Source organism: Aptenodytes patagonicus, unplaced genomic scaffold (genome assembly GCF_965638725.1).
Source record: "Aptenodytes patagonicus unplaced genomic scaffold, bAptPat1.pri.cur scaffold_597, whole genome shotgun sequence".
In the NCBI taxonomy this organism is placed as follows: domain Eukaryota; kingdom Metazoa; phylum Chordata; class Aves; order Sphenisciformes; family Spheniscidae; genus Aptenodytes; species Aptenodytes patagonicus.
In genome coordinates, this window is record NW_027472493.1 from 1 (window position 1) to 23,733 (window position 23,733).

A 23,733-nucleotide genomic window follows, 5' to 3' on the forward strand; every position below is an offset into this window, starting at 1 on the left:
AGGATCCCCCTGGTATCCCCAGGTGGTCCCAAAGTCCTACAAGGTTCAGGAGGTCCCCAAGGTCCCCAGGATCCCCCTGGTGTCCCAGGTGGGTCCTTGAGGTTCAGGAGGTCCCCGAGGTCCCCGGGAGCTCCCCGGTGTCCCCAGGGGGGTCCTTGAGGTTCAGGAGGTCCCCGAGGTCCCCGGGAGCTCCCCGGTGTCCCCAGGGGGTCCCTGAGGTGCTATGAGGTTTAGGAGGTCCCCGAGGTCCCCGGGAGCTCCCGGTCGCCCCCCTGGAGACGCGCCCTCACCCCTTAACGAGCTCGACGACGAGGAAGTCGTTGCCGTTGCCGCTGTTGAAGAGGATGAGGCCGTCGGGCGCCGTGGTCTTGAACTGGAAGAAGAGGTGCATGGAGGCGTAGGCCTGGAGCGTGGCCAGCGCCACGTAGGAGCCGCGACCGCGGAAGGCCACCGGGTCGGCCACGATGGTCCGGCGGCCAAAGCGGGCGTTGAGCTCGCAGGAGCTGATGTCCCCGTTCTTGCAGAGGTCCAGGTAGGGCAGCCCGTTGAAGAGGAGCCCGCTCAGGTGACCCAAGAAGTTGGAGGGCACCACGGCCAGGAAGCGTCGCTCCGTCACGATGCCCGTCTCGATGTTGTGGAACTCCAGGCGGGTGTGGGCGCCCGACATCTGCCCTGCGGGGGGAGGGGGGGGGGGGGGGGGCAGGAGGGGCCGGTGGGTGTCCCTGCGCCCCCGTGTCCCCACGGACCTGCACCCCCATGCGCCACGTCCCCACGGACCTGCGGCCCCACGCACCACGTCCTTGTGGGCCCGGCCGCCGCGTCCCCGAGCGACCGCGTCCTCATGGACCTGCGCGCCCGCGTCCCCGTCCCCCCGCGATCCCGTGGACCTTCACCCACGTCCCCCCCCGGCCCTGCACCCCCGTCCCCCGTGGACCTTCACCCACGTCCCCCCCATCCCCGTCCCCCCGGCCCTGCACCCCCGGCCCTGCACCCCCAGCCCCCGTGGACCTTCACCCACGTCCCCCCCGTCCCTGTCCCCCCGGTCCTGCACCCCCCGTCCCCCGTGGACCTTCACCCATGTCCCCCCCGTCCCCCCAGCCCTGCACCCCCGTCCCCCGTGGACTTTCACCCACGTCCCCCCCAGCCCCGGCCCCCCGGCCCTGCACCCCCAGCCCCCGTGGACCTTCACCCACGTCCCCCCCATCCCTGCACCCCCAGCCCTGCACCCCTGGCCCTGCACCCCTGTCCCCCGTGGACCTTTACCCACGTCCCCCCCGGCCCCGGCCCCCTGGCCCTGCACCCCCGGCCCTGCACCCCCGTCCCCCATGGACCTTCACCCACGTCCCCCCCGTCCCTGTCCCCCCGGTCCTGCACCCCCGTCCCCCGTGGACCTTTACCCATGTCCCCCCCGTCCCCCCAGCCCTGCACCCCCGTCCCCCGTGGACTTTCACCCACGTCCCCCCCAGCCCCGGCCCCCCGGCCCTGCACCCCCAGCCCCCGTGGACCTTTACCCACGTCCCCCCCGTCCCTGTCCCCCCGGCCCTGCACCCCCCGTCCCCCGTGGACCTTCACCCATGTCCCCCCCATCCCTGCACCCCCAGCCCTGCACCCCTGGCCCTGCACCCCTGTCCCCCGTGGACCTTTAGCCACGTCCCCCCCGTCCCCGTCCCCCCGTCCCTGCACCCCCGTCCCCCGTGGACCTTCACCCACGTCCCCCCCGTCCCCGTCCCCCCGGCCCTGCACCCCCGGCCCTGCACCCCCAGCCCCCGTGGACCTTCACCCACGTCCCCCCCGTCCCCGTCCCCCCGTCCCTGCACCCCCGGCCCCACGCGCAGGCACCTTCGACGGTGACGTTGTCGACGGAGAGCTGGAGGCTGCGCCCGCGCCGCACCACCCGCACCGTGTGCCACTCGTTGTCGTCCAGCTTCTGCCCCGCGAAGAGGGTCTCGGGGCCCTTGCCTGGGGGGCGGGGGTCAGCCGGGCCACACCGCGACACCGGGCACCCCCGGGTGACACCGGGCACGGCCGGGTGACACCGCGCCGGCATGCACGGCCAGGTGACACCATGCACGCGTCCGCAAACACCCCGTGCAAACACCCGCGCGCACCCCTGCAAACAGCGTGCACACACACGTGCGCTCCCCGAAACACCGCGCGCCTCCACGCCCGCAAACACCGCGCACACACGCACCCCCGCTGGCAAACACGGTGCACACGCGTGCGCTCCCCTAAACGTTGCGCGCGTGCACACCTGCAAACACCGTGCACACACACCTAAACACCGTGCACACCCCCCCGAGCACTGCACACCCCTAAACGCCGTGCACGCACGCGCACGCACCTGCAAACACCGCACCCGCTCCTACACACCGTGCACACCCCCCTGCAAACGGTGCACACTCACACCCCTAAGACCCCCCACGCACCCCCAAACACCACGCACACGCACCCCCCTGAGCAGCGAGCGCGCCGACACACTCCTACAAACCTCGCACACACACCCCCCCCCACCGCTGCACACACACACAGAGCGTGCAAACACCGTGCACGCACACCCGGCGGCTGCAGACATGGGGTGTGCACGCCCAGAACAGCGCGTGCACGCTCAGAGCCTGCACGTGTGCACACCTGCCACACTGTTCACACACGCAGCCCGCGAGCACCGCGCACGCGCAGCCACGCACACCCCCGCAGCCTGCGAGCACTGTGCACGCACACGCGCACCCCCTTGCACGCACACCTGTGTGCACACCCCACCACCACCACCCCAGCCCTGCGGGTGCCCACGCGTGCACTGGCCGGGGGACACGGGGACACGAGGACGGGGAGGGGAAACGGGGGGGGGGTGCATGCAGGGTGGAGGTGTGTGCACGCGTGTGTCCATGCACAGCTGCTGCGGTGTGTGTGCACGTGTGTGCATAGCTGCAGCGGGGGGGGGTGTGTGCACGCACGTGTGTGTGCGCACGCAGCTGTAGCATGTGCGCATGTGTGTTGGTGCACAGCTACAGCGTGTGCGTGCACGTGTGTGCCCGCGCACAGCTGCAGCGTGCGTGCATGCACGCCTGTGTGCACGTGTCCATGTACAGCTGCGGTGCGTGCGCACGCGTGTATACCCATGCACGGCTGCAGAACGCGCGTGTGCACTGTTACAGCACGTGGGCGCGCGTGTGCCCGTGCACGGCTGCAGAACGCGGGCACGTGTGTGCGCACGCGTGTGCGTGCCTGCAGCCCCTGTGCGTGTCCCTACGTGTGTGCGCGTGGGACGCGTGAGCACCCATGTGCTCCCGCTCCCCCCGCCAGGACCCCTCCCCTTGGGTGGGAGACCCCAGACCCCCGGGTCCCGGGGGCGGGGGGGAGGGGGGCCCCGGACGCCTGGGTCCTTGGGGGAGGGGGGCACAGATCGGACGCCTGGACCCCCCCTGCATGGGGGGGGGGGGGGGCACAGCAGGACGGGGCCACCCTCGTGCGCCACGTCCTTGTGCACGGGGACCCCCCCACTCACCTGCGTCCGGAGCTGGTTGTCGCACGCCCGGGTCTGGGCATGTGTCACACACGCGTGTGCGTCCCACCACCGCCCCCCCCCATGCACACACGTGTGTCCTCGTGACACCCCCACACCCCCCCCTCCAGCACAGCCACTGTGCACACCGGTGAGTGTGAAACACTAGGCCTTGCACGCTCATGTGCATTTGTGCACCCCCAGCCCCTGCACACGCGTGTGACAGCAGCCGCCGCCCGTGTCCCTGCCCTGTCCCCATGTCACAGCCCTGACACACGCCTGTGCCCCCGGGGGGGGCAGGGCGGAGCCTTACCTGCACACGTGGGGCCTTGTGTGCCTGCACACGCGCGTGCCCCACCCCGCACACGTCTTGCACACACGCGTGTGTGGCTGCGTCCTTGTGTGACCCCGGGCGTGTCCAGTGAACCCAGGCGTCTGGGGGGGGTGACCAGACCCCCAGGGGGACCCAGGCATCGTGGGGGTCTGTCAGACCCCCAAGGGGACCCAGGCATCGGGGGGGGGGGGGGGGTCAGACCCCCAGAGGGGACCCAGGTGTCCGGGGGGGGGACCCAGGCAGTCGGGGGGGGCCGGGGGGGGCGCACACTTACTGGGGTGGCAGCCCACGCGCACGCAGTCTGGGGAGAGAAGAGAGCAGGATCAGGCCCTTCGGAGCCGCAGCCGGTGTCACCGCCCTGGGGACGAGGGGGGGGGGCGGCCGGGAGGGGCGGCGCGAGGTGCCAGAGGGGGCGAGATGGGGCCGGGGCCGGGATTGGGACGGGATTGGGATGGGACTGGGAGTGGGGACTGGGACTGGGATTGGGATGGGGAGGGGACGGGGATGGGGACCGGGATTGGGATGGGGAGGGGACGGGGATGGGGACCGGGATTGGGACCGGGATGGGGACGGGACTGGGACGGGGATGGGGACCAGGTTTGGGACTGGGATTGGGACTGGGAGTAGGATGGGGAGGGGACTGGGATTGGGACTGGGATGGGGACGGGGAGGGGACTGGGATGGGACTGGGATGGGGACGGGGAGGGGACTGGGATTGGGACTGGGATGGGGACGGGGAGGGGACTGGGATTGGGACTGGGATGGGGACTGGGACCGGGATGGGGTAAAGGTGGTGACTGGGACTGGACGGGGAGAGGACGGGGCTGGGGCTGGGCTGGGGACGGGGATGGGGACAGGATGGGGACCAGGACGGGGACCAGGACAGGGACGGGATGGGGATGGGGATTGGGATGGGGACCAGGACGGGGATGGGGACGGGCACTTGGGCTGTGCCGGGGGGTCTTGGGGGGGGGGTGGGGGTGGGGGTGTGTGGAGGCACCTCGCGGGGGGATCCCGGCCACCTCGCAGGGCCCAGCCCGGGGGGGGGGGGGCGTGGAGGATCCCGGGGGATCCGGGGGGATCGGGTGCCCCAGGGCTGGGCCCCCCCTCATCAACCGCTGCAGGGCAGGGGGGGGAAACGTGCCAGGACCCGGGGGGGGGCCCCGATCCCATGGGGGGGTCCCCAAACCTGCAGAGGGACTGCAGCCCCATGGGGGGGTCCCCGGTGCTGTGGGGCTGCAGGGGGTATCCCAATCCCATGGGGGGGATTCCCCAACCTTGGGGGGATCCCCAGTTCCATAGGGGGGTCCCCGACCCCTTGTGGGGGTCCCCAATGTATGGGGCTGCAGGGGGGGATCCCTAACCCCATGGGGGGGTCTCCAACCCTGGGGGGATCCCCAATCCCATAGGGGGTCCCCAATGTATGGGGCTGCAGGGGGGATCTCCAATCCTGGGGGGATCCCTGAGCCCATGGGGGGGATCCCCAATGCTATGGGGCTGCAGGGGGGATCCCCAACCCCCTAGGGGGGGTCTCCAATACCATGGGGGGGTCCCCGACCCCACAGAGGACCTGCAGCCCCATGGGGATCCACCCACAATGTATGGAGCTGCAGGGGGGATCCCCGACCTTGGGGGGATCCCTGGTCCCTTGGGGGGACCCCCAACCCCTCTGGGGGGTCCCGGCACCATTCCCCAAGTGGCAGCGGGGGGTCACGAAGGCTCCAAACCCAGGGGGTGGGGGGGGGTGGGGGAGGGGACCTGACGGGGACGCCGGTGCCCGAGTCGGCTCCGGTGACGCCCCCCCAGAGGTGCCGTTTCAGGGACCCCGGTGCCATTTCGGGGTCCCGGGTGCCTGGGTTTGTGGGGGGGCTCCAGCAGCGCCGTGGGGCTCGGGCGCCGTTCGGGGGACTTGGCCCAGCTGGGGGTCTCAGGTGCGATTCTGGGGACCTGGGCACCATCCTGGGGCCACGGGCATCATTTTGGGGACCATTTCAGGGTCTCAGGCACCATTTTGGGGTCACAGGCACCACCTTTGGGGACCACTTCGGGGTCACGAGCACTGACTTGAGCACCATTTTGGGCACAGTTCTGGGGACCTGGGCACCATTTCGGGGTCCCAGGCACCGACTCGAGCATCACTTTAGGGAGCGTTTCGGGGCGACGGGCACCAACTCGGGCGTTGCTCTGGGGACGGTTTTGGGGTCCCAGGCTCCAACTTGAGCATCACTTCGGGGACCGTTTCAGGGTCACGAGAACTGACTCGGACACCGTTTCGGGGACCATTTTGGGGACCTGGGCCCCCTTTTGGGGTCCCAGGCACCGACTGGAGCGTCACTTTGGGGACCATTTTGGGGTCACGAGCACCGGCTCAGGCATGACTTTGGGGACGGTTTTGAGGTCCCAGGCACCGACTGGAGCGTCACTTTGGGGATCATTGTGGGGACCTGGGCACCGTTTTGGGGTCCCGGGCATCAACTCGAGCATCACTTCAGGGGCCGTTTTGGGGTCACGAGAACCGACTCGGGCACCGTTTCAGGGACCATTCTGGGGACCCGGGCGTGGCTTCGGGGACCGTTTCAGGGTCTGGGGGGGGTGTCGGGGGGCTCACCCAGGTTGACGGTGAGCTTCATGCGCCCCCCGTCCAGCTCAAGGCGCAGGGTGTCGGCCGACTGGCGGGAGGTGGTGGCCAGGACGAGGCCGTAGGCGCGGGGGGACATGAAGCGCAGGGCCACGTCCTCCGCCTCCGTCTGCGCTGCCCCCGGCACCAGGATCTTCAGGTACATGCTGCCGTCGTAGCTCAGCACCGCCGCCTCTGCGGGGGGACCCCCCCCGTCACCGCCGACCCCGGGTGGTTGGGGGGGAACCCTCCCATCGCCGTGGACCCGGGCGTTCAGGGGGGGACACCCCCTGGCACTGGGGACCCCCAGGCATCCGGGGACCCCCCCGTCCCCAGGGGACTGGGGCGTCTGGGTACCCCCGCTTCGCTGGGGGACCCGGGCGTTCAGGGGGAACCCCCCAGCACCGTGGGCCCCCAGGCATCCGGGTACCCCCATCTCCAGGGGACCCAGGCACACGGGTACTCCCCGCTCCCTGGAGGACCCCCAGGCATCTGGGTGCCCCCCTTTCCCAGGGGACTCAGGCGTCTGGGTGCCCCCCTTCCCCAGGGCCACCCTTTCTGGGGCACCCAGGCATCTGGGGGGGCACCCCCCCCCCAGGGTCGCCCCTCCAACCCCCTGCAGGACCCAGGCACCCGGGTACCCCCTCCCCAGGGCTGCCCCCCCCCCCCCCCCTCAGGGGACCCAGGCGTCGGGGGGGGGGGGGGGGGGGGCTGCCACCCACCGGTCTCGCAGCGGGGTCCCAGGTAGCCGGTGCCGAGGCAGTCGCAGATGAAGCGGTTCCAGCCCTCGCGGCAGAGCCCCCCGTTGCGGCAGGGCCCGCTGGCGCAGTGCCGGGGGGGCTCGCGGGCGCAGAAGGGGGTGACCCCCGGGGCGGCCTGACCCTCCGCCAGCCGCCGCACGTCCTGGCTACGGCCGTTGACAAAGAGGTCGCGGACGCAGCCCACGTAGCCGTAGCGCAGAAAGGCCGTCCAGAGCTCGGGGGGCAGCGGGGGGCCCGGCCGCCCCTCGGGGAGCCCCCCCAGGTAAAGCTCCGAGTCCAGGTCCAGCACCTCGCTCTCGCCGCTCGCCAGGAAAGGGGTGCTGCGGCTGTTCACCGACACCGAGCCTGGGGGGACGCCAGGGGACGTTGGGGTACACGGGGGCACACGGCACCACGGGGACACCGGGGGACGTGGGGGGGCAGGGGGTTCTGCGGCTGTTCACCGACACCGAGCCTGGGGGGACGCCAGGGGACGTTGGGGTACACGGGGGCACATGGCACCACGGGGACACCGGGGGACGTGGGGGGGCAGGGGGTTCTGCGGCTGTTCACCGACACCAAGCCTGGGGGGACGCCAGGGGACGTTGGGGTACATGGGGGCACATGGCACCACGGGGACACGGGGGGACGTTGGGGTACACGGGGGTGCATGGCACCATGGGGACACCGGGGGACGTGGGGGGGCAGGGGGTGCTGCGGCTGTTCACCAACACTGAGCCTGGGGGGGGACACGATTGGGTGGGCGGCATCGTGGGGACACAGGGGGACGTGGGGGTGCAGGGGGCGCACGGCACCACGGGAACAGAGGGGACGGGGGGGGGGATGCACGGGGTGCACAGCACCGCAGGGATGGGGGCACCGCGGGGGCTGCAGGGCCCCCCTGCCCCCCCCCCCCGTGCACAGACCCAGGGGCACGGGCACCATTTGCACGTGTGCAAACCCCCACGCACAGGCAGGCACCCTTCGCACCCCCCACCCCTCCGTGCACCAACACCCTCCCACCCTGCAAACCCTCTGCGCATGCACCCCCTTTGCACCCCCACCTGCACCCCCGCACACCTGCAAACCCTCCATGCACACGCCCTTTGCACGCACCACCTCTCCGCACACAGCCGCCCTTGCACACCTGCAAACCCTCCGTATGTGCACCCTCTTTGCACCCACCACCTCTCCATGCACCAACACCCTTGCACACCCACAAACCTCCCTGCACACACACCTTTGCACACCTGCAAACCTCCCTGCACACACACCCTTGCACACCTCCAAACCCTCCCTGCACGCGCACCCCCTTGCACACCTGCAAACCCTCCCTCCCTGCACCAACACCCTTGCACACCCACAAACCTCCCTGCACACACACCCTTGCACACCTGTAAACCCTCCCTCCATGCACCAACACCCTTGCACACCTGCAAACCCTCCCTGCACACGCACCCCCTTGCACACCTGCAAACCCTCCCTGCACACACATCCTTGCACACCTGCAAACCTCCCTGCACACACATCCTTGCACACCTGCAAACCTCCCTGCACACACACCCTTGCACACCTGCAAACCCTCCCTCCATGCACCAACACCCTTGCACACCTGCAAACCCTCCACGCACGCGCACCCCCTTGCACCCGCCTCTCCGCGCACAGCCACCCTTGCGCCCTCGCACCCCCCTCCGCCCCCTCACCTTTCCTCCCGTCCCTTTGCACGTCCACGTGGCACCACTCGCCGTCGGTGACCTTGCGGGCGCTGGCGCGCACCTTGATGCCGCCGGAGCCCATGTCCAGCAGCAGGTAGAGGTGCCCGTCCAGCAGCTCCAGGGCGAAGTAGTCGGGCCGGGGGTGGCCGGGCCCCTGCGGCCGCCCCTGCGCGAAGAGCAGGAGCCCGTTGGCTTCGGTGGTTCGGAAGTCGAAGGAGACGGAGCCGGCGCGTGCCGCCTGCCACGCCGGCAGCGCCAGGAAGGCCTGAGGCGTCCCGAAGGTGACGGGCTCCAGGGCGGCCACGGCCTCGCAGCGGAAGAGCAGGGCCCCGTGCAGCGTCACCCGCCCGTCGCCCTCCTGCGCCAGGCGCGACAGCTCCAGCTTGAAGTCGTTGTTCTTGTAGACCACCTGGGGGGGGGGGGGGGGGCACGTGTCCCATGGGCGTCCCCTGTCCCTCTGCGCCCCGCTGCACCCCTGCATCTGTCTCCATGCACCCTGTGTCCCCGTGCACCCCCTGTCCTTGTGCCCACCGTGGCCCTGTGCACCCCCTGTCCCCACGGCCCCCTGCACCCTGTGTCCTTGTGCACCCCCTGTCCCTGTGCACCCCCTGTCCCCACAGCCCCGTGCACCCCGTGTCCCCGTGCACCCCCTGTCCCTGTGCCCACCGTGGCCCTGTGCACCCCCTGTCCCCACAGCCCCGTGCACCCCCTGTCCTTGTGCCCACCGTGGCCCTGTGCACCCCCTGTCCCCACAGCCCCATGTACCCCGTGTCCTTGTGCACCCCCTGTCCCTGTGCACCCCCTGTCCCCACAGCCTCGTGCACCCTATGTCCTTGTGCACCCCCTGTCCCCGTGCACCCCCTGTCCTTGTGCCCCCCTGTGTCCTTGTGCACCCCCTGTCCCTGTGCACCCCCTGTTCTTGTGCCCCCCTGTGTCCTTGTGCACCCCCTGTCCCTGTGCACCCCGTGTCCCCACGGCCCCGTGCACCCCGTGTCCTTGTGCACCCCCTGTGTCCCCGTGCACCCCCTGTCCTTGTGCCCGTGGCCCTGTGCACCCCCTGTCCTTGTGCCCACCGTGGCCCTGTGCACCCCCTGTCCCCACAGCCCCGTGCACCCCATGTCCTTGTGCACCCCCTGTCCTCATGCACCTCCTGTCCCTGTGCCCACCATGGCCCTGTGCACCCCGTGTCCTTGTGCCCACCATGGCTCTGTGCACCCACGCATCCCCTGTCCCTGTGTCCCTCCCTGTGCACCCCTTGTCCCTGTGCACCCCACGTCCCCGTGCACCCCACGTCCCCGTGTCCCCGTGCACCCCAGTGCTCCAGGTCCCCGTGCACCCCGTGTCCCTGTGCACCCCTTGTCCCCGTGCACTCCACGTCCCCGTGCACCCCTCGTCCCCGTGTCCCCGTGCACCCCAGTGCTCCAGGTCCCCGTGCACCCCTCGTCCCCGTGCACTCCACGTCCCCGTGCACCCCTCGTCCCCTCGTCCCCGTGCACCCCAGTGCTCCAGGTCCCCGTGCACCCCTCGTCCCCGTGCACTCCACGTCCCCATGCACCCCTCGTCCCCTCGTCCCCGTGCACCCCAGTGCTCCAGGTCCCCGTGCACCCCTTGTCCCCGTGCACCGCACGTCCCCGTGCACCCCTCGTCCCCCCAGTCCCGGCGCTCACGTCCTTGAGGCAGCCCATGAAGTTGTTGCTGACGGGGGAGCCGGGGAGGTCGGCGGTGTTGGGGGACCCCCCCACGTAGAAGAAGTCGTCGGAGCCCAGCATGGTGTAGTCCTCCTGCGTGTACCCCGTCGTCGTCAGGATCCCGTCCACCGAGATCGTCACCTGCGGCACGAGCGCGCCCGGCCTCAGCGGGGGCCCTCGCCCGCCCGCCGCAGCCATTTCTGTGTCTGGGGGGGGGGGGGGGGGACACGCACACCCCAAAAGGGGTGGGGACGGGGGGACTGGGGGCGGTACCCGGGAGGCCGGGGGCGACGGGGGGGGAATGGGGTTATGGGGGGACAATGGGGGGCAATAGGGGTGATGGGGGGCAAAGGGGACAATGGGGGGACAATGGGGGGCAATAGGGGTGATGGGGGGCAAAGGGGACAATGGGGGGACAATGGGGGGCAATAGGGGTGATGGGGGGGCAAAGGGGACAATGGGGGGACAATGGGGGGCAATAGGGGTGATGGGGGGGCAAAGGGGACAATGGGGGGACAATGGGGGGCAATAGGGGTGATGGGGGGGCAAAGGGGACAATGGGGGGCAATAGGGGTGATGGGGGGGCAAAGGGGACAATGGGGGGACAATGGGGGGCAATAGGGTGATGGGGGGCAAAGGAGACAATGGGGGGGACAATGGGGGGCAATAGGGGTGATGGGGGGGCAAAGGGGACAATGGGGGGACAATGGGGGGCAATAGGGGTGATGGGGGGCAAAGGGGACAATGGGGGGACAATGGGGGGCAATAGGGGTGATGGGGGGGCAAAGGGGACAATGGGGGGACAATGGGGGCAATAGGGGTGATGGGGGGGCAAAGGGGACAATGGGGGGACAATGGGGGGCAATAGGGATGAGGGAGGGTAATGGGGGCGATGGGGGGGCGATGGGGACGGGGGGGTTGATGGGGGACAATGGGGGCGATGGGGATGGGGGGGCGAGGAGGGGTTGATGGGGGCAAGTGGGGGCAGACGGCGACTTGGGGGGTGATGGGGGCAATGGGGGGCAATGGGGGACAGCAGGGGGCAATGGGGACGGGGGGACAATGGGGGGCGACGGGGACTGGGGTGAGGGGAGGCAGTGGGGGGTGAGGGGGGGTCTGGGGGCGAGGGGGGCAATGGGGCGGTAATGGGGGGCAACGGGGGGCAATAGGGGCAGCAGTAGGGGTATGGAGGAGATATGGGGGCAGTGGGGGGGCACAAAGGGGGTGCTGGGTGGCAATGGGGGTGCGATGCTGGCGGGGGGGCTGGGGGGGGGTCTCGGGGGGGCGCCTGGGGGCAAGGGCACCCCCGGGGGGGGGGGACGGACACGGGGGGGGTCTCGGGGTGCCCCTGGCCACAGATATGGGACCCCAGCTGGGTGCAGGGCGGGGCTGGGGACCCCCCAGCTCCTGCCTCCCCCGGGGGACCCAGGCGTCCGGGTGCCCCCCCGGGACCCCCTCCCCCTGCACCCCACCTACCTGCCTCCTCTCTGAGGGGACCCAGGCGTCCGGGAGCCCCCTCCCTGCCCCTGCCCTTGACCCTGCCCCTCCCCCTGCCCTTGACCCTGCCCCTGCCCTCGCCCCCGGGGGGGCCCCGGGCCCAGCTGTGCCCCATCAGGGGCCGTTGGGGCTCGTCAGCCGCTGGCGAGGGGCACCTGGACCCCCCAGCGCTGACACCCGGGGGGGGACGACACACCCCGGAGGCCGGGGTCCCCTGCTGACACCCCCCCAAAGCCACCCCCCAAAGCCCCCCCCCGGGGGGACCCCGGCCTCCGGGGACCCCCCCCACTCCCCCAAGGAGCCCCCCAGGGTGGCTGCGGGGCCGGGGTGGCCCTGGGGGACGTGGGGACACGGTGGGGAGGGGGCGGCCCTGAGGGACCCGCAGGACACGGGGACGGGGTGGGGACAGGGGCGAGGTGGCCCCCGGGGACACGGGGACGGGGTGACGACGGGGACGGGGTGGCCCTGAGGGGACAGAGGGTGGCCCTGAGGGGACGGGGTGACCTCAGGGGACACGGGGACGGGTGACGACGGGGACGGGGTGGCCCCCGGGGACACAGGGACGAGGTGACAACGGGGACGAGGTGACAATGGGGATGGGGTGACGAGGGGACGGGGTGACAACGGGGACGGGGTGATGACGGGGACGGGGTGTCCCTGAGGGACAAGGGGACACGGGGGCTGGGTGACGACGGGGACGGGGCGACGAAAGGGAGAAGGGGGCGATGGGAGAGAAGGTGACAAGGTGGGGGAGGGGCCGGGGGTGACAGGGTGACACGGGGGGGTGACACCGGGGGAGGGGTGGGGGGGGTTGGATTAGTAACGAGTTTTGGGGGTCCTCAGACAGAACCAAGCTCAGACAGAAAAATGGCTGTTAGTGGGGCTCAGCGCGCGCGAGGGGCGTGCGAGGGTGTGCGAGGGCGTGCGAGGGGCGTGCGAGGGCGTGTGCGGGCGTGCGAGGGCGTGCGAGGAGCCGTGCACACGGGCGTGCGGGGACAGCGGGGAGAGCGGGAGCACCGGGGCGCCAGGAGGTGCAGGGGCGGCCCCGTGCGCAGCTTGCACATGCGTGTGAGCACACACGCATGGGCTGTGCGCATGCGTTGACGCACGCTCGTGCGCACACACGCCCCGGGCTGGGCTTGCACTGCTGCACGCCTGCACACGCGCACTTGCACGCCCCAATGTGACCCGCACACGCGTGCACCCCCCCCAGCCCCAACCTTGCACCAACACACACCCGTGCACGCACACACAGCCATCCTGCACCTTGCACCAACGCACACCCATGCACGTACACACACCCTGCACAGTCCTTGCACCAACGCACACCCGTGCACACGCCCCCATCCTGCACCTTGGACCAACACACACCCGTGCACACACGCACACCCTGCACAGTCCTTGCACCAACGCACACCCGTGCACACACGCACACCCTGCACAGTCCTTGCACCAACGCACACCCGTGCACATGCACACACCCTGCACGGTCCTTGCACCAATGCACACCCGTGCACGCACACACAGCCATCCTGCACCTTGCACCAACACACACCCGTGCACACACGCACACCCTGCACGGTCCTTGCACCAACGCACACCCGTGCACACCCCCCCCCCCCATCCTGCACCTTGCACACCAGCACCCACCCCGCAGCGGTGCCGGCCCCGGTGCTCCGCCAGCAGCACCCATGGGGGGGGGGGGCGGGGGGGGGAGGAGGAGGAGGAGGAGGAGGAGGAGGAGGAGGAGGAGGAAGGCTGGGGGGGGACGACAGTGTTAGTGAGCCGTGCGGGGCCGTGCGAAGGCGTGCCAAAGCCGTGCGAGGGCTCCGGCGCAGGCAGCGGGGCCCGATCCCTGCAGGGACGGGGGGTGCGGGGGGGGCCCCGCTGCCTGCGTGGGGGGGGGGGGGGCGGGGGGGCGGCAGCTGCCCACGGGCTTGTCCTGAAAACGCCGTTTCCGTCCTCGATTTGGGGAGGGGGCACCCTAAAAAAAAATCACACACCACACCCCCCCCGGCACCCCCCCCCCCCGAGCCTGGGTTTTGGGGGGAAACCGGCTGGTTTGGGGATCGGGGAGCCGAGGCCTGGCTGCCTGTAAGGGGAGGGGGCATCGAATGGACCAAAATGCCAAGAAATTGCCCCAACATGTGGGGTTTGCGACCTCACGTCAACCGCCCCCTGGAAAAACAGCCCCCCCTCGAGCCTGGACGGGTTTTGGGGTGAAACTGGCTGGTTTGGGGATCGGGGAGCCGAGGCCCGGCTGCCTGCAAAGGAGGTGGGCATCAGACGGACCCAAATCCAAAGAAATTGCCCCAAAAGGGGGGGGGTGGGACCCCCCATCACCCCCGTTGGGTAAAACAGCCCCCCCTGGCCAGGATTTGGGGGGAAAACCGGCTGTTTTAGCATCAGGGAGCCGAGGCTCGGCCGCACACGGTGGGGTTTAGCAAATTGCCCCAAATCCCAAGAATTGGCCCCAAAAGGTGGGGTTTGGGACCCCACATCACCCCCCTGAGGACAAACATCCCCCCCCGACCCTGAACGGGCTTTTTGGGGCGCAACCGGATGGTTTTGGCACTGGGGAGCCAAGACCTGGCTGCGTATGGGGGGTGGTATAAAATCGCCCCAAATCCCAAGAAATCACCCCAAAAAGTGGGTCTTGGGACCCCACATCACCCCTCCAGGGAAAAAACAGCCCCCCCTTGGGCAGGGATTTTGGGGGGAAACGGGCTGGTTTTGGCATCAGGGAACTGAGGCTCGGCCGCATACAGTGGGTGGTATAAAATGGCCCAAAATCCCAAGGATTCACCCCAAAAGGGGGGGGGGGGGGTTGGACCCCGCATCACCGCCCTGAGGAAAAACATCCCCCTCCTGACCCCAGACAGGATTTTTGGGGGGGACTCAGCTGTTTTTAGCATTGGGGAGCTGGGGCCTGTCTGCCTACGGTGGGTGGGCATCAAATTGCCCAAACCCCCGAGAATTCGTCCCAAAATAGGGGGGGGACGACACCCCACATCACCCCCCCAGAAAAAAGATTCCCCCCCCCCCCCGGGAAGGATTCTGGGGGGAAAGCAGCTGGTTTTGGCATCAGGGAGCCGAGGCTCGGCCGCGTACGGGGGGGGGGGGGTATCAAATTGCCCAAAGTCCCAAGAATTCGCCCCGAGAGGTGGGTTCGGGGGGGGGCCCACGGCGAAGCCAAGGAGTAACAATTAGAGTGATAACTACCAGGTAATGCAGTTTGTTTACCATAGCGTGTCCGATCCCTGCGTGCTGGGGGCGCCGGGGGGGGGAGAGCAAAAAAAAGGACAAAACACAACAAAAAAATGACATTTTCCGCCGGGCGAGGCGTTTTTGGGGCATTTTATGGGGTTTGGTTTTTGAAGGGCTTTTTTTTTTGGGGGGGAGGGGGGCCCCCCAGGATTAGTTGGGGGCCGGGGAGGTTAGTGGGGGGGGGGGCCCGGCGGCGGTAAGCGTGTTAGTCGCACGCGCACACACAGAGGAGGGGGGGGCGTTGAACGGGAGGGGGGGGGGGTCGTTGCACGAGGGGGGGTCGTTGCACGAGGGGGGTGGTTGCGTGGGGGGGGGCGGTGCCCACCTTTTGGGGAGAGAAGCAGAGAGTCGTTAGAGGGGGTGGGGGGCGTGGACACCCCCCTCCCCCCGCACCCATCACCCCCCCACCCCCCCATCACCCCACGGAGCAGCTGGGGGGACCCAACCGTCCGGGGCCCCCAGTTTGGGAGGGACCCCGGCGTCCAGTGCCCCCAGTTGGGGTGTGGACCCCGGAACCAGTGCTCCCAGTTTGGGGAGGGACCGAGGAACCGGTGCCCCCAGTTGGGGTGTGGACACCAGTGTCCAGTGCTCCCAGTGCACCCAGCGCTCCCAGTGCACCCAGTGCTCCCAGTGCACCCCAGCGTTCCCAGTGCACCCAGTTGGGGTGTGGACCCCGGTGTCCGGTGCTCCCAGTGCACCCAGCGCTCCCAGTGCACCCAGTGCTCCCAGTGCTCCCAGTGCACCCAGCGTTCCCAGTGCTCCCAGTTGGGGTGTGGACCCCGGTGTCCGGTGCTCCCAGTGCACCCAGCGCTCCCAGTGCACCCAGTGCTCCCAGTGCACCCAGCGTTCCCAGTGCACCCAGTTGGGGTGTGGACCCCGGTGTCCGGTGCTCCCAGTGCACCCAGCGCTCCCAGTGCACCCAGTGCTCCCAGTGCTCCCAGTGCACCCAGCGTTCCCAGTGCTCCCAGTTGGGGTGTGGATCCCGGTGTCCAGTGCTCCCAGTGCACCCAGTGCACCCAGCACTCGCAGTGCACCCATTGCTCCCAGTGCACCCAGCGCTCCCAGTGCTCCCAGTTGGGGTGTGGACCCCGGTGTCCAGCGCTCCCAGTGCACCCAGCACACCCAGTGCACCCAGTGCTCCCAGTGCTCCCAGCTGGGGTGTGGACCCCAGTGTCCAGTGCTCCCAGTGCACCCAGCGCTCCCAGTGCACCCAGTGCACCCAGTGCTCCAGTGCACCCAGCGTTCCCAGTGCTCCAGTTGGGGTGTGGATCCCGGTGTCCAGTGCTCCCAGTGCACCCAGTGCACCCAGCGCTTGCAGTGCACCCAGTGCTCCCAGTGCACCCAGCGCTCCCAGTGCTCCCAGTTGGGGTGTGGACCCCAGTGTCCAGCGCTCCCGATGTGCCCAGTCCTCCCAGTGCTCCCAGTTGGGTACTGGACCAAGGCGCCCAGTCCTCCCAGTGCTCCCAGTGCTCCCAGTGGGGTAGCTGGCCAAGGCGCCCAGTGCTCCCAGTTGGGTACTGGACCAAGGCGCCCAGTGCTCCCAGTGCTCCCAGTTGGGTACTGGACCAAGGCGCCCAGTCCTCCCAGTGCTCCCAGTTGGGTACTGGACCAAGGCGCCCAGTCCTCCCAGTGCTCCCAGTGGGGTAGCTGGCCAAGGCGCCCAGTGCTCCCAGTGTTCCCAGTGCTCCCAGTTGGGTACTGGACCAAGGCGCCCAGTCCTCCCAGTGCTCCCAGCGCCCCCGGTTGGGGCTCAGCCCCCCTCCCCTGCCACACGCCGCCCCCCCCCCCCCCCCGCCCCTACCTGTCGCAGGTTGCGGGTGACGCGGATGTCGTGCCAGTCGTTGTCGTTGAACTTGCCGTTGACGGGCTCCACCAGCGCCTCGAAGGGCCGGAGCCCAGGTTGATGACCAGCCAGACGGCGCCGCTCTTCAGCGAGAGGTTGACGTAGTCGGCCGACTTGCCGGTGTGCAGCAGCAGCCCGTTGCGCTGCAGCGTGCGGAAGGAGAGCGTCAGCTCGTCCGTGCTGCTCTGGATGGGGTTGTGGGACAGGTCGTAGCAGAAGAACTCGTTGCCTTTGAAGGTGGCCACGTATTCCTCCCGGCCTGCGGGGACCAGGCGTCAGCCGGGGGGGGGGGGGGGGACCACGGCGGGTTGCAACGGGGGTTGTGATGGGGGCCTTGCAACGGGGGCTTTGCAATGGGGGCTTTGCACCAGGGCCTTGCAACGGGGGCCTTGCAACGGGGACCGTGCAACGGGGGCTTTGCACCAGGACCTTGCAATGGGGACCTTGCCATGGGGGCTTTGCGTGGGGAACCTTGCAGTGAGGACCTTGCACCAGGACCTTGCAACGGGGGCCTTGCAACGGGGGCCTTGCAACGGGGGCTTTGCAATGGGGGCTTTGCAACGGGGGCTTTGCAACGGGGGCTTTGCACCAGGACCTTGCAACGGGGGCTTTGCACCAGGACCTTGCACTGGGGACCTTGCCATGGGGGCTTTGCATGGTGAACCTTGCAGTGAGGACCTTGCACCAGGACCTTGCAATGGGGGCCTTGCAACGGGGACCGTGCAACGGGGACCGTGCAACAGGGGCTTTGCAATGGGGGCTTTGCAACGGGGGCTTTGCACCAGGGCCTTGCAACGGGGGCCTTGCAACGGGGGACCGTGCAACGGGGGCTTTGCACCAGGACCTTGCAATGGGGACCTTGCCATGGGGGCTTTGCGTGGGGAACCTTGCAGTGAGGACCTTGCACCAGGACCTTGCAACGGGGGCCTTGCAACGGGGACTGTGCAACGGGGACCGTGCAACGGGGACCGTGCAACGGGGGCTTTGCAATGGGGGCTTTGCAACGGGGGCTTTGCACCAGGACCTTGCAATGGGGACCTTGCCATGGGGGCTTTGCGTGGGGAACCTTGCAGTGAGGACCTTGCACCAGGACCTTGCAACGGGGTCTTGCACGGGGACCTTGCAACGGGGACCGTGCAACGGGGGCTTTGCAATGGGGGCTTTGCAACGGGGGCTTTGCACCAGGGCCTTGCAACGGGGGCCTTGCAACGGGGACCGTGCAACGGGGGCTTTGCACCAGGACCTTGCAATGGGACCTTGCCATGGGGGCTTTGCGTGGGGAACCTTGCAGTGAGGACCTTGCACCAGGACCTTGCAACGGGGGCCTTGCAACGGGGACCGTGCAACGGGGACCGTGCAACGGGGGCTTTGCACCAGGACCTTGCAATGGGGACCTTGCCATGGGGGCTTTGCGTGGGGAACCTTGCAGTGAGGACCTTGCACCAGGACCTTGCAACGGGGGCCTTGCAACGGGGACCGTGCAACGGGGACCGTGCAACGGGGGCTTTGCAATGGGGGCTTTGCAACGGGGCTTTGCACCAGGGCCTTGCAACGGGGGCCTTGCAACGGGGACCGTGCAACGGGGGCTTTGCACCAGGGCCTTGCAATGGGGACCTTGCCATGGGGGCTTTGCGTGGGGAACCTTGCAGTGAGGACCTTGCACCAGGACCTTGCAACGGGGCCTTGCAACGGGGACCGTGCAACGGGGGCTTTGCAATGGGGGCTTTGCAACGGGGGCTTTGCACCAGGACCTTGCAACGGGGGCCTTGCAACGGGGACCGTGCAACGGGGGCTTTGCAATGGGGGCTTTGCAACGGGGGCTTTGCACCAGGGCCTTGCAACGGGGGCCTTGCAACGGGGACCGTGCAACGGGGGCTTTGCACCAGGGCCTTGCAATGGGGACCTTGCCATGGGGGCTTTGCGTGGGGAACCTTGCAGTGAGGACCTTGCACCAGGACCTTGCAACGGGGGCCTTGCAACGGGGACCGTGCAACGGGGGCTTTGCAATGGGGGCTTTGCAACGGGGGCTTTGCACCAGGACCTTGCAACGGGGGCCTTGCAACGGGGACCGTGCAACGGGGGCTTTGCAATGGGGGCTTTGCAACGGGGGCTTTGCACCAGGACCTTGCAACGGGGACCGTGCAACAGGGGCTTTGCACCAGGACCTTGCACTGGGGACCTTGCCATGGGGGCTTTGCGTGGTGAACCTTGCAGTGAGGACCTTGCACCAGGACCTTGCAATGGGTCTTGCACGGGGACCTTGCAACGGGGGCTTTGCAACGGGGACCTTGCACCAGGACCTTGCAACGGGGCCTTGCAACGGGGACCGTGCAACGGGGGCTTTGCACCAGGACCTTGCAATGGGGGCCTTGCAACGGGGGCTTTGCAACGGGGGCTTTGCAATGGGGGCTTTGCACCAGGATCTTGCAACAGGGCCCTTGCACGGGGACCTTGCACCAGGGACATTGCAACGGGGACCTTGCATGGGGACGTTGCACGGGGACCTTGCACCAGGAACGTTGCACAGGGACCTTGCAACGGGGGCTTTGCACCAGGACCTTGCAACGGGGTCCTTGCACCAGGGACGTTGCAACGGGGACGTTGCATGGGGACGTTGCACGGAGACCTTGCACAGGGACCTTGCAACGGGGGCTTTGTACCAGGACCTTGCACGAGGGACGTTGCAATGGGGACGTTGCATGGGGACCTTGCATGGGGACGTTGCACGGGGACCTTGCAACAGGGGCCTTGCAATATGGGACCTTGCCATGGGGACCTCGCAACCGGACCTTGCACGGGGACCTCGTAACAGGGGCTTTGCAGCGGGGACCTTGCACGGGGACCTTGCACGGGGACCTCGTAACAGGGGCTTTGCAGTGGGGACCTTGCACGGGGACCTTGCACGGGGACCTCGTAACAGGGGCTTTGCAGTGGGGACCTTGCACGGGGACCTTGCACGGGGACCTCGTAACAGGGGCTTTGCAGCGGGGACCTTGCACGGGGACCTTGCACGGGGACCTCGTAACAGGGGCTTTGCAGCGGGGACATGCAACGACATCTTGCATGGGGACCGTGCAACGGGACTTGCACGGTGACCTTGCACCGGCACCTCGCACCAGGGTTTGCAATGGGGACCCGGCAATGGGGCCCTCGCACTGGGGTCTCGTGGTGACGGTCCCTTGCACAGGGCCCTCGCACCGGGGTCTCGCGGCGACGGTCCCTTGCACGGGGCCCTCGCACCAGGGTCTCACGCTGGGGCCTTGCACCAGGACCGTGCAGCGGGGCGTCACGCTGCGGGGGGATACGGCCGGGTGCGGGCACACGTGTGCAGCCGTGCACGTGTGGGCGTGCGAGGGCTGGGTGCGTAGTGCAAGGCTGCGGCCACCCGCGTGTATTCGCACCTGCGCACGCGCGTGTGCGGCACGTTTGCACGCTCGGGGCGTGCAAGGGCCGCGCCTGCAGAGCGCGGTCGCATCCACGTGTGCTCTGCCCACACGTGCGCGTGCGACGTTCACGCTCAAGGGTGCGATGGCAGCCCGGGTCCCCGGGGGGGGGGGGTGCAGCCCCGGGGCCAGACGCCTGGGTCCCTTGGGGGGGGGGGGGGTCCTGCAGGGTCCGGGGGGGTGGGGGGGTCCTGGGGGGGGATGGGGGCCCTGCAGGTTCTCAGGGGGAGGGATGGGGGGTCCTGCAGGACCTGGGGGGGAGTGGGGGGTCCTGGGGGGGGATGGGGGTCTTGCAGGACCTGAGGGGGGTGGGGGGGTCCCTGGGGGGGGTCCTGCAGGGTCTGGGGGGGGATGGGGGGTCCTTGGGGAGGGATGGGGGGTCCTGCAGGACCTGGGTGGGGGGTGGGGGGGTCCTGCAGGGCCCGGGGGGAGTGGGGGGTCCTTGGGGGGGATGGGGGGGTCCTGTAGGGCCCGGGGGGGTGCGGGGGGTCCCGCAGGGGCCCCCGGGGTCCGGGGGGTCGCGCCGGCACTGACCTTTCGCTGCCTGCTGGATCTCGCCGGCGCCGCGGCCGGGCCCCCCCTCGGCGACCTCCGCCCGGGCCCTGGGGGGGGGGGGGGGGGGGGGGCGGCGTTAGGGGGGGCACACGCGTGTGCGCCCGGGCGTGCGCACGCTGGGGCGTGGCCCTGGGGCCGGGGGCGCCCGCCCGTGCACGGGCGCGTGCGAGGGGCCGGGCCGTGCGCCGCCCGGGGCTCCGTGCACGGGCGCCCTCGGTCCTCGTGCGAGGGGGCGCGCCCGCACGCCCACCCGGGTCCTCGTGCGAGGGGGCGCGCCCGCACGCCCACCCGGGTCCTCGTGCGAGGGGGCGTGCCCGCACGCGCCCGTGCCAGGAGCCGCCCCTCCCCCCCCGCCCCCCTCTCCCCCCCCACCCCCCCCCCCCGTGCGGGGTGGCCGCCCCTCCCCCCCCGTGTCGCACGAGCCACAGACACGATGTGGGGGAGGGGGGGGGGGGGAACGGGGGGTGGGGGCGTGACGATGGCGACGATGACGGTGACGAGGATGATGGTGACGAGGATGACGGTGACGAAGATGGGGGGGGGGAGGGGGGGCCCGACGGCGGCACGCGGGGGGAGGGGCGCGTCATTACCTTGGCCGGTGACTCGCAGGTGGGCGGGACCTTGGGGGGGCGGAGCCAAAGCGAAACAGGAAGGGAAAGCGAAAGTGGTGGGAGAAAGGGAAAGTGACGGGGAGAAAGGGGGGGGGGGGGCGAAAGTGACGAGAACAGCGCAAGGAATGGGGGAGGGGGGGAGGGGGAGGAAAAGAAAGGGAAAGCGGGGAAAGAAAGTGAAAGTGAGGAAAGAAAGTGAAAGTGAGGAAAGAAAGGGAAAGTAGAAGAAAGTGAAAGTGGGGAAAGGAAGGGAAAGTAAGAAAAGAAAGGGAAAGTGAGGAAAGAAAGTGAAAATAAAGTGAAAGCGAGGAAAGAAAGGGAAAATTAAAGAAAGTGAAAGTGAGGGAAGAAAGTGAAAGTGAGGGAAGAAAGTGAAAATAGACGAAAGTGAGGCAAGAAAGGGAAAGTGAAAGTGAGGAAAGGGAGAGTGAGGAAAGAGAGGGAAAACAAAAGTGAAAGTGAGGAAGGGGAGGGGGGCGGGACCCGAGGGCGGCGGCGGGGGCGGGGGGGGCCGGGACGGTGGGAGAAGTAAACCCCGTTACCAGCGGCGGGGAGGGGGAGAGCGGGGGGGAGCGGGGGGTATCGGGGGGGTGTTATCGGGGTGTTATCGGGGGGTATCGGGGGTATTGGGGGGTGTTATCAGGGGGTATCGGGGGTTATCGAGGGGTATCGGGGGGTTTTATCGGGGTATCGGGGGTATTGGGGGGTATCGGGGGGTGTTATCGAGGGGTATCAGGGGGTATCGGGGGTTATCGGGGGTATCAGGGGTTGGTATCGGGGGGTATCGGGGGGTTATCGGGGGTATCGGGGGGTATCGGAGGTTGTTATCGGGGGTTATCGGGGGGTATTGGGGGGTATCAGGGGTATCGGGGGGTTATCAGGGGGTATTGGGGGGTATCAGGGGGTATCGGGGGGGTATCGGGGGGGTATCGGGGGGTATCAGGGGATATCGGGGGGGTATCGGGGGGGTATTGGAGGTTGTTATCGGGGGGGTATCGGGGGGGTATCGGGGGGTATCGGGGGGTTCAGCACCGGAAGGGGCGAAACCGCAACGGAAAACGCGAGAGTCGCGATAAAGGGGCGGGGGAGGGGGAGGGGGAGGGGGAGGCGGCCAGCGGCAGCGGCGGGTTCGAAGGGGGAAAAATCACCGGGAAAGCGGGAAAAAAAAAAAACCCCAAACCCAAAACCGGGCGGAAACGAACCGCGGGGGGGGGGGGAAGGGGGGGGAGGGGAGGGCGGAGGCGTCACCGCGGGCCCCGTCACAACTTAAAGCGCTTTAACTTGTGACGGCATCGGGGGATGCCGGGGGGGGGGGGGGAGGGGGGGAGACGGACACGGGGGGCGGGGACAGGCGGGGGGGGGAGGGGCCGCGCCGGCAGCGCCGCCCCTCCCCCACCCGCCGCCTTCCCGCGGGTTTTTCCCCCCTTTTCCTTTTTTTTTTTTTTTTTTCGTTGGGGGGGGAAAAGCCGGGTGGGGGAGGGGATGGAGACACGGGGGGGGGGGGGGGGCGGGGGGCGCCCCCCCGCGCGCGGGCACCCCACCCCACCCCCCCGGGGGGAACCCGGGCGCCCGGCACGAGGGCCTCGTGCCCCGTGCACGCCCCCCCCGCCTTGCACAACCCTCGTGCGGCGCACGAGTCCCGCTCCTGGCACGCCCCCGCGTGCCAGCCCCGCCCCGCGCACGCCCCCGCTCCTTGCACGCCCCCGTGCTGCACGCCCCCCGTGCAGTGCACAAATCCCGCCCCTGGCAACCCCCCCCCCACCCCCCGCTCTTTGCGCGACCCTGTGCGTTGCACAGCCCGCGTGCCAGCCCCGCCCCTTGCACACCCATCTTGCACGCTCCTCGTGCCAGCCCCACCCCTTGCACACCCATCTTGCACGCTCCCTCGTGCCAGCCCCGCCCCTTGCACACCCTTGTCTTGCAC

General features: G+C 69.2%; 1 protein-coding gene across 1 annotated transcript; it reads right to left on the minus strand.

The window, feature by feature from the left end:
- Nucleotides 1-290: 290 nt before the first annotated feature.
- Nucleotides 291-21,818, minus strand: LOC143174003 (neurexin-2-like; the record flags this gene model as incomplete). Its single annotated transcript, XM_076364114.1, is given in 11 exon segments — nt 291-672; nt 1,840-1,959; nt 6,442-6,645; nt 7,173-7,556; nt 8,894-9,314; nt 10,573-10,734; nt 15,334-15,357; nt 17,159-17,244; nt 17,247-17,459; nt 21,178-21,245; nt 21,629-21,818. Coding segments are annotated over 11 exon segments (2,254 nt in total), but the record flags the coding sequence as incomplete, so codon positions are not given.
- Between the last annotated feature and the right edge of the window lie 1,915 nt (nt 21,819-23,733).